This window comes from Pleurodeles waltl, chromosome 5, assembly GCF_031143425.1.
Source record: "Pleurodeles waltl isolate 20211129_DDA chromosome 5, aPleWal1.hap1.20221129, whole genome shotgun sequence".
NCBI classification, from domain to species: domain Eukaryota; kingdom Metazoa; phylum Chordata; class Amphibia; order Caudata; family Salamandridae; genus Pleurodeles; species Pleurodeles waltl.
Window position 1 is genome coordinate 904207750 of NC_090444.1, and position 13576 is coordinate 904221325.

General features: G+C 47.0%; 1 protein-coding gene across 2 annotated transcripts in view; it reads right to left on the bottom strand.

Annotated features, from left to right (window-relative positions):
- TRIM67 (tripartite motif containing 67) overlaps positions 1-13576 on the bottom strand; it is a 417173-nt gene that overhangs the window by 107559 nt on the left and 296038 nt on the right. Inside the window, exon 6 of one of the 2 annotated variants that reach the window (XM_069235025.1) lies at positions 2005-2162. In XM_069235025.1, the coding sequence (XP_069091126.1) occupies positions 2005-2162 (158 nt within the window). The remainder of the gene's footprint in view (positions 1-2004; positions 2163-13576) is intronic. The other variant, XM_069235026.1, reaches the window with a different exon arrangement.

A 13576-nucleotide genomic window follows, 5' to 3' on the forward strand; every position in this document is an offset into this window, starting at 1 on the left:
AATAATTAAATAAAGTAAATAAATAAATAAATAAAGTAAATAGAGGAAAATAATGTTTTATTATGTGTGCCTGAATGAATGAGTGGAGTTTAATTACTCTACTATCAGGGAAGAGACCATGGTTTTGAGTTGGGCCATCAAAAAAAGGTACACATTTTTGTGATGTAGTGTATTTACTTTACGGTCAGATCATTAAGCTATTAAAGAAATACTCACCAAAAAAGGTCTGGATTCTGTCTCTGTATGCATACAGTAGTGGGTTGTTGAGCTTCAAGAGCATATCTTCAGTGTTGAATACATTGCAGGTCCTACTATTTGTATTGCCAATTGTTTATCAACACTAGTCAAGATGCAAATGCAGAAAAGTGTACTGGACGATCATGACAGTGAGGTTTGGAGTAGTGAGAATGTGTGTGTTGATACTCAAGGAGCAGTCACTAAACAGGAGTGGAAAGAAGGCATCATCCATGATCTAGTTCTAGTGGAGTGTTCTGTTGTGGAGTGTTTGGCTAGAAATTCACAAGTTGCACCAAGAGCTGTGTACTTATTTTGAGGCGAAAGATGAGTTATCTGTTTGCAATGATTTGTTGTTCAAGAACATCCATGACCCACAGGAATTAAGGAAGCATATTGTTGACATCAATCATGAGGGGCACCTGGGTACAGTTAAGACTAAAGTACATTCACGTGATGACTACTGGTGCACTGGAAGGAGGTGGAAGACGAAAGGAGAATTTGACAGTGTGTTGAATGTTACAACATTGATAAAGTACGGAACACTTGTTTGCCACACACAGTATGCAGGGAGTTACCTAAGGGGCCATGGGAGGTGCTTCAGGTACACAAATTGGGCCCTTTGAAAGATGAGACGGCCACATCATGTTTGTTGATGGATGTCGTTTTCTTTTCTAGATGGCCAGAAGTACAGTGTGTGTCAGACATATCGTCTAAATTTGTGATAGCGATCTTGCAAGGTTTGTTTCAATCAGGGGAATTTTCTCTATTCATTTTGACAGATAGTGGGACTAGGATGTGTCCAAAATAAGTTGAGGTCTTCCAGAGCGATTGTGGTATTTCCCATAAAAAATGCTCTTTGTAACATCCTGAAACAAATGGCATGATAGAGCACTCCAATAGAACCATTAAAGAAGGCAATCAATTTGGTAGCTCGAATGGTGGCAAATGAAAGAAAATACTTCAAGACTGCCTTGTTACAAATGGGTTAGCTACCCATTCCACCACAAGTAAAATGCCTCTTAAGCTGTTTCATGAAAGGAAACGTCGTTCAAAGCTGGTGTATTGATAGATGGCTTTGAATAAAGGCTGGTGTATGTTTTTGTTTAAGAAAAGTGAAGTTTAAAGGAAAATAGTATGATGGACAGCTGGAAGCGCTATTTGATTGTAGAAAACATGTGGAAAAGTCTGATGAAGAAAACATGTCTAAATTCACCAACCTTAAAAAAGTGGTATAGATTTTTCAGCAATGCTCTCAGTGATGGTTATATATGGAATCTTCGTTGTGTTTCCAAGGAACAAGCTGGATTAGCACTTGAGGAGCATGGGATTTGTCCTGATGCAGGTGTTGATTTTGAGTCTGACACCTCTGCACATGGTCAGACAAGTGGTGTAGGCAAAGTTTCCCCTAATCAGGTGACTACTGCACAGGGTGACGCAATGAGGGTCAAACAACCACCCTCTTAAAGGATTACTCAGTTTGACTTTGTCTATATTTATTAAGGTCTTTATCATAGTGTTTTGTTCACATCGCTTGTTGTAAAAAAGAAAGAGGTGTTGCGTCCATGGTGGGCTTGTCACCTGCATTCTGGAACTCTATGACTGAAGCTGTGAGAGTTCTATAAGAAGACTGTTGTGGCAGTTGCAGTTTGTGGCTGAGATGAATAAACATTTAGTCATTGTTTGCTCTGTGTACCTCCTTATTTCACCTACGTTTCAAAGACATTATATGGAAACAAAAATTTAACAACAATGGCATGCAGTTCTTACTCTAAATTGGCCTCCATTTCCGTCATCAAGTTCGAGGATAAAGCCTTCAACAGGATTCTGGGTAAATGGCGGCATCCTCCACGCCAGCGTCACACTGTTGTTTCTGGTGCAGCATTTTTCAAGTTGCAGTAGCGGTACAGGGGGCACTGTAACAGGAACTGTGCACAGATTAGTGTAATGCTGTTCTCACCCTTCATGCTTTCATCAGTCAATGTATTATGTCCCATCTGACTATCCTTGGCCTTTCTCATGAGAGCAGGCCTCTTTACTACGTAGACAAGGAAGGAAACCTGGACATGGCATCTGAAAGTATGGCAGTCTAAGGAGCAGACTCGCTTTTATGAAAGCATCTAAAATGCTGATGCCATACTTGTGTGAGAGCATTGCTTCAGTAATGTGTAACCATGTAACTCTAGCCTATTGAAGCTTTTATTCTTCATCACAATGCATTGTGAAACCTATGATGAATTAGTAGCTGTAACGTAAAGATATTTTTATTACATTAGTTCTTTAACAAAAACCTATTAATAGCTATGGACAACACATAAGTACCAATGTGTTTTATATCTTTTTCTTCTAGACCTCACCTAAAGGAACTTTGTGCCTTTATGTTGCTGCTTAAAGGAAATGTCATACTTAGATAGGAATTTATAAAGGGTAGGGTAAATCCAGTACACTAAAAGAGAAAAACATTACCCATAGAACTATAGCAGTTATTTTATATAGTGACTTGCTCTCCCTTTTCTTTTTAGGTAGTGGCAACTGGGCACGCAAAAGACATATTTTGAGTTTCTATGCTTCCACAACTTGTTTTTAGGGAGCCACTTTTTTTTTGTTGTTGAAGCGCTCCATCGGTGTGCACCTGTTTTCCAGCTATTTCCCCATAGGCCTTTCTCCCCCTCCATGTTACTCCCTCGCCCATGTGCTTCTCTTCCTCAACCTGTATTTGGGTTGCACTCTCTTGCTTCTGTGTGCTCCCTCCCCCCACAGACCTTGTTGCTCTCTTTCACTTGTGTTGTTTCTCCTCTGTCCATCATATTGCTTCTCCCCCACCCATTCCCGAACCCGATGATCCTTTAATTTTTTGTGTGCTTTTGCTCTAAGATTTAAAACAACACTTTCCTGCTTATTTTTTAATTTTTTTATTTTCTGGTCTATCTCGGATTAGTAAATGAAGAAAAATAAATACCTCCATTATTTTTAGATGTGCGTATGCATGTAGAATGCAATAAACATGCCTGTAGAATGACATGGCGGCTGCATTATTATGCTGTTTTTTTATAATCGCCATGCTGCACACTAGCCTCAATGCTGGACAGCAGAGCTAAAAAAAATTGTCACTAGGCAAGACCTTTTGGCTTTACCAAGGCTTGTTGTTTTCAGATTCCTGTTATGCTAAGTTGTCCCATGTTACATACATTCTAAACTCTATTGCTCTTACTTAGAATGCTGCTTGGTGGCAATTCTTTTCTGATTAATTGATGGCTATTCATTTTGGGATAACCGCGGGGTGTATGTCACTATACCAAGGTCGACACTATCAACGCCCAAAAGATGGCATTCACTACACCTCCTACCACTATGGAACTGGGTACGTATACATGTACTATTATTCACTCCACATCTACTTACCTATATTTACCATGCAATGTAGTGGTTAAGCTAATGTAGTAGGTGTAAATAGTTTGTCACGTGGTATATCGTATACAATAGAGTGCCCCTGTACCATAACTGTGTCCCCTAATGCATCTAATGAGTAAAGAACTTACTGTCCTGTGAGAACCTATTTAAAGGCCTCTTCACTTTATTGGGATGATAAAAGTTCCTTTATCAGCTGTACCACATTCAGACCCCGCCTCATATGACACGTGTGGAAACTGGAAGGAAAATCTCATCTGATGTATTACTTTGTTGGCTGGAATAGGGTCAATTGTCAGTTGCTGAGCATAGCAGAACCTAGATGTCATCCACTATTGGGTGAGTCAGAGACCTTTCCCTTGCACCAGTCTTGTATGCACCTCCACTGGTAGTGGCTGCATACCCCTGAGACAAGGCCCGTGTATGCACTGCAGGTGGTATTGCCCAAACTGTGAAAATAGCCAGTAGTTGCCCATTCAAGAGATGGCAGTTTTTGTTCTCAAGGAACAAAGTCATGTGTACATAAGAACTATTACTTGCTGGGAGCGAGTGACTGTCTATTCTCTCATCGGACACAGTGGATGTGTTCTGAACTTGGCAGAAGGGCAGTACAGGAATTGAAGGTGATCCATTTCCACAGTGGATTGCCAGTTCTCTCTCTTTAAGGAGTGGGTAGGAGTAGTCACGCTCTCATTTCTGGAATTTAAAGAATATTGATATTTTGTCTTGGGCTGATTGTTCAGTCTTTATCCGTTTCATGAAGCTTATCAATGTACATGCTTTAAATCCCCCTGATCTTTTTCTAATTGGTTCTGAGTGTTGTTCTTTACCTCGGGCAATAGTGGAGTGACATTTTTAAAAATTGTATTGACACACTGCATTTTCATCCAAGTTATAAAAATGCTTTATGACTGGATGTATTTGTTAAAGGTCAAAATAATTTTAGGTTTTAACCACTAGCAGATGACGTGCAAGGGGCAAACAAAACTGGTCTGGATTTTGAAGCAGTTAAAAGATTAAACAAACATTTTGTAAGGACGATTTATATAGTAATGGAGGGACATACATTCGATAAGCAAACACAGAATACTAACAAGGCAATATATCAGTCTGTTGGAAAACTTAGCCAGTTGCCTTTCTGTCAAAGTAATTGATTATATCTTAAGTGATCTACCTGTGGTACAGTTTCACCCGCTCTCCTCCCTCCACCAAGAAACTGAGGATAGATTATGAGAAGAAATGCAACCTTGCAGAGAACCATTATGATGGCGAAGGTGGTAAGAGAAATAGAGGGATATACAAGATATGGAGAAAATAGACACCAAATGCAACTGAAAGTGAGTGTGGTCCTAAAAGAAGAAAGAACGCTAACAATACCACAAGGATGGAGGAAGAGAAACTAGCTAAGAATAGTGCAAAGAGTTAAATGTTTAAATTGTGTTACAGATATGGGAGCCATTTGCCTAATGCAGATTTCAAGAACAGTTTAGCTCTGGGTAAAAAGTATCTCAAGTATGAGCAAAATGGTAGTACGCAAGAATGTGCAAAGATGGTGGAAAGTGTAAGTTGGTTTCGGTAGCAAGGGAAGGAGTAAGGAGGGTACAGAAAAAGTGCTTTGATAAGGAGAAAGGTATATAGGTAGTGGTGAAGGTGGTGGGAGAGAATGAGCAAAAGCAATATTAAAGGTGACTTGCAGGTAGATGTGGGATTTATAGTAGATTCAGGCCCAATCCATACCTTTATTATTAGGGATTGTGGTCACAGGCAAGTTAGTAACCACTAGACATTTTCATAGAAGGTCACGACGGAAGGGGGATTAACATTTGGGGTTCTATGTGGGCTGCTATTTAGTTTAAAGAAAGGAGTAGTAGCTGTGTGTGTTTCTTGTCCACTCTGTGATCAAATTATGCTGTATTTCTTCTCGCCAGTCTGCGTTTTAGAGCGGTGATACTTATTCTGACTCTGTTGTGTGACTACAACCAGGGGAGCTTCACCGAGAAAATCATTCTGGAGACAGGCCTCTATCGGCGGCATTATTAGCACAACCACTCTGACTGGAAGACAGGATGCATAGGTCGCTGTAGAAGGGGGAGAAGAGATACCAATACTGACAAGCAACAAGGAGTGAGATGTGCATTGAGAATGCAGGGAATTGGACACCCCAAGGCCACTTCCACTGTGGCCGTCACCTGAGTAGATTACGAAGTCCTGATTTAGTTCCACTCACCCTATCACCAACAGTCGCCTGCTTTCCCTGCCATAATGCACCCGCCTGTCACCCATTGCCCCACCACTCCCTGGGCCATGGTGCCCACCAACTACTGCCTCATCACTCCTGTTAGACCTGACATGCCTTAGGGTGGTCACCCCTAACTTTTTGCCTTTCTCCCCCACTTTTTGGACACTGTTTGTGCTGGCTTTTAGACTCTGCACACTTTACCACTGCTAACCAGTGCTAAAGTGCATATGCTCTCTCCCTTTAAACATGGTAACCTTGGATCATACCTGATTGGACTATTTAATTTACATTATAAGTCCCTAGTAATGTGCACTATATGTGCCTAGGGCCTGTAGATTAAATGCTACTAGTGGGCCTGCAGCACTGGTTGTGCCACCCACTTAAGTAGCCCCTTTACCTTGTCTCAATCCTGCCATTGCAAGGCCTGTGTGTGCAGTTTCACTGTCACCTCGACTTGGCATTTAAAAGTACTTGCCAAGCCTAAACCTCCCCTTTCTCTACATATAAGTCACCTCTAATGTGTGCCCTAGGTAACCCCTAAAGCAGGGTGCTGTGTGGGTGAAAGGCAGGACATGTACCTGTGTAGTTTACATGTCCTGGCAGTGTAAAACTCCTGAATTGGTTTTTACACTACTGTGAGGCCTGCTCCCTTCATACGCTAACATTGGGGCTGCCCTCATACATTATTGAAGTGGTAGATACTGATCTGAAAGGAGTAGGAAGGTCATATTTAGTATGGCCAGAATGGTAATACAAAATTCTGCTGACTGGTGAAGTTGGATTTAATATTACTATTCTAGAAATGCCCCTTTTAGAAAGTGAGCATTTCTTTGCACTTAAATCTTTCTGTGCCTTACAATCCACGCCGGGCTGGGTTTAGTTGACAGCTCCTTGTGCATTCACTCAGACACACCCCAAACACAGGGTACTCAGCCTCTCTTGCATACATCTGCATTTTGAATGGGTCTTCCTGGGCTGGGAGGGTGGAGGGCCTGCTCTCACACAAAGGACTGCCACACCCCCTACTGGGACCGTGGCAGACAGGATTGAACAGGAAGGGGACCTGGTGCACTTCTTGGCCACTCTTTGAAGTCTCCCCCACTTCAAAGGCACATTTGGGTATAAAACAGGGCCTCTGCCCTACCACCTCAGACACTTGCTGGAGAAGAAACCTGAACCAGAACCTGCATCCTGCCAAGAAGAACTGCCTGGCTGCTCAAAGGACTCACCTGACTGCTTTCTACAAGGGACTGGTGCCTTGCTGTTGGCCTGCTGCCTTGCTGAACTCTTGCCTTGCTGAAGAAGTGCTCTCCAAGGGCTTGGATAGAGCTTGCCTCCTGTTTCCTGAAGTCTCAGGACCAAAAAGACTTCCATCTTTCAACTGGACTCCTTGTGCGCCAAATAATTTGACGCACAGCTAGCTCCGCTGTGAAAAATTCACCGTACGCCGATCTGGAAAGACACCGCTTGACCCCGCAAGGAAAAGATCGACGCGACGCCTGCGATGTGACCGGGACTTCGATGCACGACCCGCCTGGACAACGCCGCCCGACTTCCAGAGAGGAAATCAACGCGACGCCTGCCGTGAGGGGGAAAATTCCACGCACAGCCCACCGGAACGTCGCGCAGCCAGATAACAAGCCCAGGATTCCACGCACAGACCCTGGGACATCTGGGAATCCCGCGACCCACAGAGGAGACCTGTCCGTGCCCCGGAAAACGACGCACGTCTTCCCTGCATGAAAAATAATGATGCAGGTCCGTGTGTGAAGGGGCGAAACCGACGCACACACCATTTGTCCACGCATCTCCTCCTCTGCGGCCCTTTGCAGAGATTTTCCACTCCAACCCAGGTACTTTGTGCTTGAGAGAGACTTTGTTTGCTTTTTAAAGACTAAAGACACTTCATATCACTTTTCAGTGATATATCTACAATTTCTTATTGCATCTTTTATCGTTTTGACCTGCAAATATCTAGATAAATATTATATATTTTTCTAAACACTGTGTGGTGTATTTTTGTGGTGCTATACTGTGTTATTGTATGATTTATTGCACAAAACTACACATTTCCTTCTAATTTAAGCCTGACTGCTCAGTACCAAGCTACCAGAGGGTGGGCATAGGATAATTTGGATTGTGTGCGACTTACCCTGACTAGAGTGAGGGTCCTTGCTTGGACGGGGGGTAACCTGACTGCCAAACAAAGACCCCATTTCTAACAACTCCCAACCAACTACCTACCGCAATCTCCATTGAATAATGAATATAAGGGAAAGGGAGGCTTGGAGTGTGTGAAGCTGGGCTGGGCACAGCAAAACGGCATGGATTGCCTAGGACCAAGCACACTTGGTGAGTCACAGCAGACCAGGTATTGGAGGACAATCTAGAAAGATCTCCATCTCAGTGAAACAACTTAGATGTGAAGCCACTAAAGCAATTACAGCAACTAAGGGAACCACTGGGAGCAATAGGTGAGCCGGCAAGCATTAACTAGCAACTACCGCTGGGGCCTGAGGTTGGTGAGTGCGGAAATGGGCAATTTGGGTGCTGTTGAAGCTTGCAAGTGCAACAGTCACGCCATACTCTCGCTACCATTTACCCTCATTACCGCCCATACTATTTACTGTCATATATACCCACGAAGCGTTAGGATTTGGCTAAAGCTGTGGGATCTGTCGACTCCCCAGTGAAACATAACACAGGATATAACAGTAGAGGGGAGGAGGCTCAGAAGTCCCCAGATACCAGTTAGACACAATGAAATCAGGAAGAACAATGGCAACATCAAATTTTAATCTGAAGAAACGGAAAAAGCAACAGACAACTCCTAGCAGGATTGAGAAGGGCACAGGGCTCAACAAAACCTGAGCAAACACAATCACTGCTGCACATGTTATTAAAACAACCTGAAACTGCACAGAAACTGAACTTGATTAAGAACAACGATTCACCTTTCACAGACCCCTCAAAAAAAGTTGACAAGAGAGCGAGGCTTCTGCCCCAGATGACTCCAGCTTTAAGGGAAAACACAAATAGTCTAACTAATTATATTCCGAGGGACAGCAAAGAGACTCCTCAGACTTTAATGGAAAGCCATACCCCCATGAATGCCGAATCTCTGTGTTGGGTCGGCGCAGCGAATTAATGAATACACCGACTCGGGTGTGTGTCCTAAAGATTGACTTTATTTTGTCTCTGTCACTGCTTCACTGAACTCCCGCTTACCGCTCACCTCTCCCCTTACTTTTTAAAACCTTCCTGACGTCAGCCAGGGCATGCCCACTCTGCCCAGGTCCGGTGGGGGTCTCCTGCGCGGCCCTGCAGGATACGGGTGAATGGCCTATCCCTCCCTGACGTCAACACTACATCCCTCCCCAACAAGAAAAACGGACACACAAAGCAACCAAAAACTATTATCCAGGATAGAAAACACGCAATAATGCTCAGACACGCGTTATGACAGACGGCAGTGCCGATACGGCTTCTGTAAGTGTTGGCGTTCATCCTAGTGCGAAGTCTGCGTATATTCGGGATGGGCCGGGTTTGGACCTGAGGAGATAATGCTCACTCTAGGAGCTCTGGGACGTCGGCCTCCGGTCTGTCTCCCTGCCGGATGCGCCTGCCTCAGTGGCGGTGTCATCAAGTGATGCTGGGGTCATTGAGGGTGCCGGATCTGGACTACTCACTGAGACTCCTCCAGCAACAGGGTTATCCTGGTTACCCACGCTCTCGGGAGGAGCAGGGATGCCTTTGGGGTCATTCTGAGCCTCAGGTGTGGTAGAACAATTGTCTACGCCCCCCTGAGCAGTGGGGCGAGGGAGGCGCTTGAACTGTGCATTGTTTCGCGTCACTTTTTCTGGCCCACGGTTCGCTGTCTCCATCGTGCCCTTCACAGCAGTCACCGTCCATGGCCATGCTTCAAAAGGCAACCAAAATTTACCCCCAGGGTGGCGGTCTCTCACTAGGACAGCATCTCCACGTTGGATGGGGATTGCTCAGGCCCTCCGCCTCCGTGAGGCATGAGCATTAGTTTGGGATCTCTGTTTCATTGACTGGCTCGGGGGTGGCGGCTGGACTGCCCATGACGGGTGAAATGGGATGGTGTCATTCACTACCCGTCCAAAGCAAAGCTGACTCGGGGTCACACCTGTGGTAGCGTGAGGTGTGACTCGGTACTCCCGGAGAAAGGTGTAGATTGCCCTCTCGATGTTCCGGGACTCCGCCACGGCAATGCGAAGCACTTTGTTTAGTGTTTTAACAATTTGTTCTACCTCCCTGTTCGCCTGCAGCCATCAGGGTGTGATCCGGCTGTGTCTGGTACCAGTGGAGTTCAGGAAGTCTGCCCATTCGCGACTGTTGAATGGGGTCTGTTGTCTGTGCGCACCTCTCCAAATAGGCCATCGGTGGCCATTAGCTTTTCCATTTTTTGGATCACTGTGGATGCCGCTGTGAACTGTACCAGCTCCACCTCAGGGTATTGCGAGTAGTCATCCACTATTACCAGCATATAGGAGCCGTCAGGCAGGCTCCCGAAGTCGGCGCTGACCCTCTGCCAAGGACCTGAGGTGCCCTATTCTGTGATGATCGGCGCTGGGGGTTCTGGAGCTCCACTGGCTTGGCACACAAGGTACCCTTTGACGGTTTCCTCTACTAGCTGGTCCAAACCCGGGAACCAGACTTTGCTTCAGAGCCGGTTTTGGGATTTGACGATGCCCTGGTGCGCCCCATGGGCTAGAGCTACCGCTCGGCCGGCCAGGCTAGCGGGTATTACCAGTCGGAGACCCCTCAGCAGGCATCCCTCCTCGCTTACCGACAGTTCATACCTGACATTGAAGAGAGCTTGTAACCTGGCCTTGGCGTCGGTGGTGCGGAAGGGCCCCGGACATTGGAGTTGCAGGCAGTCCCCTGACTGGGTGGCTGCTAAGGCAATCTGCAGGCACTCATCTTGGTCCGTGGCTGCCGCTACTTCCTCGAGCGGCATAGGCAGCGGCCTGGATCGGTCGATCACGAACCGAACATACTCTTCAGTCTCTAGCGCTTCTGACACCTCCTGGGGGGTAGCTTGTCGGGCATGGTGCAACAAAAAGTCGGCAGGGTTCCGCGTACCTGGCTGGTACTCAACAGTAAAGTCAAACTCCTGCAGCTGCAGGATCGACTTTTCGTTGCACGGAGGCAGTTTGGACGAGGACCCTTTAAAAAGGGGCAATAGAGGTTTGTGATCTGTCACCACAGAAAATGCTTTTCCATAGAGGTAAAGGTGGAAGTGGCGACACCCCCAGTGGATGGCAATAGCCTCACGCTCTATCTGGGAGTACCGCTGTTCGGTAGGTGTGAGCGTGCGGCTGGCGAGGGCGATCGGGGCCCCCTCTCCAGAGTCTTGTTTCTGTGCCAGGACAGTGCCCAGACCCGTGGGGCTGGCATCAACAGACAACTGCGACTCACACGGGGGTCAAAGAAGGCTAGGGCTGTGTTGGCAGAGAGGGCATCCTTTGTGTCCTGGAAGGCGCGCTCCTGCTCTTCACCCCATACCCATGGGTGGTCAGTCTGAGTGAGTACTATCAAAGGGCCGGTGATGTCAGGCAGATTTTACATGAATCGACCACAATATGTGACCATACCAAGGAAACTCCGGACTCCCGAGACAGATGAAGGAGCTGGGGCTTCCTGAATGTCCTTTACCTTGTGTGGGTCTGGGCCGATCCCTTGCTCAGAGAACCGGTAACCAAAGAAGCATATTTCTTGTTTGAGAAAGCCACATTTTTCCCTGTGGAGCATCAGCCCATGTTCTTGCAGCCTCACAAAGACTGCCCGTAGCCTCGTCATGTGAACTTGCAAAGTGGGAGCATGCACCAAGATATCGTCGCTCACATTGAGGACCCCTGGGAATCCATGCAGGACCCCTTTTAAGGTGTGTTGGAACACCTCCGCGGCGGTGGAGATGCCAAAGTTCAAGCGGGTGTATCTCCATAGGCCAGTGTGTGTAGAGAAGGTGGTTATTGGCCGGGACGCTGGGTGTAGCACAATCTGATGGTACCCTGACCTGAGGTCCATTTTGGAGAACCACTGGGGTCCTGCAAGCTCGCCGATGATGTTGTCTATGGTCGGGGTCAGGTGTTGTTCCCTCTTGATCGCCTGATTGGGCAGGCGCATGTCTACACAGATTTGGACGGCCTCCGGTTGTTTGGGTTTTCGCGCTACCACAATCGGGAACACCCACTGGGTAGGGCCTGACACTCTTGCAATGATGCCTGCTTTTTCCAGAAGCCGCAATTCTTGTTCTACTTTCGGGCATAGGTGGAAAGCCACTCGCCGGTTCTTGAGAGCGACTGGAGCCACTGAATCGTCGATGTGGAGCTCAAGGGGCGGTTCTTACAGGCAGCCGATTCCCTTAAAGAGTGAGTCAAATTCCTTCATGAGGTCCTCTAGGTTGCTAGCATAGATGCTAAATGCAAACTGCACCAAGTTGAGACTTTGGGCGGTCTGGCAGCCAAGCAGGAATCCTGAGCCTTCTTTGAATACATAGATCCTAGTCGACACTGTGGTGCTTTCATGGGCGACTTCTGCTGTGAAAACCCCTGCTATCTCGAGTGGTTGAGCGTTGCCAAATGCGTAGACCTGTACACAGGTCGGTTTGAGGGGTGGTGGTTTTGAAAGTTTCTGATACCCTTCTATGGCCATAAGATTTATTGAGGCCCTCGTGTCCACTACTGCAGATATGGGCAGGCCTTGTAGAAGCACCTGGCACATGGGTAGCCGTCTGTTGCTAATGGTGTGCACAATGTGGACGCCTTGGTGATCATCGTCCATTTCACTATCTGAATGCGGGAGCGGGGCGGCGTCTATTGCCCTGACCACCTTCTTAGGTGTGGACGCCACTGCCCTTGGTGCCGATCGGCAGACCTTAGCGAAGTAGTTTAGTTTCCCACAGGTGCTGCAGACTTTTACTCGTGCTGGGTAGCCTCTGGGGTGTGGTAGTGACCCTCCACACCACTTGCAGGGTCTGTCTTTGTGCCTCCCTCTGCAACTGTCCTCTTTCGCCCGCGATGTGCCTGTGGACACAGCGTTAACTGGTTCTGCCTTGACTTGGACTGTTGGCACTTGCTCCATGTGCGCGGCGCGTGCCTTTGACAGCTCTAAGGACCGACCAAGGGTGAGGATATCCCTCATCAGCATGTTTGGCTGTTGCAGGATGCGCTCCCTGAGTTTCGATGAGGAGCAGCCTTGGATGAACTGCGCCTGGATTTCGTCTTCTTCATCGGGCAGCGTGCACGTGCTGGCTAGTTCCTTCAGCCGTGTATAGAAAACGTCAACTGACTCATCGTCTGGTGTGCCTGGCGTAGCAAAAACCTCTCATAGTCCAGGTTTGCATATGGTTCGAAATGCACTGATGGCCCCTTTTAAGGTGTCATATGTGTGTGGTCATGCCTCAATTACTGACTTGAACACTTTATGAATGTCCGCCCCTCCTAGATGGAGGAGGAGGGGCCTCTTGTGCTCTGCTTGAACATCCAAAGCCTCAAAATAGGTTTTGAGGTGCTCTACCCATACCTTCCACCTTGCGGCCTGAGTGGGAGGGGCCCCTGTGATGGTGACCAGTTCCAGGGGGGAATGCCAGCCATGATGGAAGAAAACTTGGGTTGTCTGCAGGCCTTGGGAGAGGCCGCCTAGATGGCTGTGTCCGGGCAGTGGCTT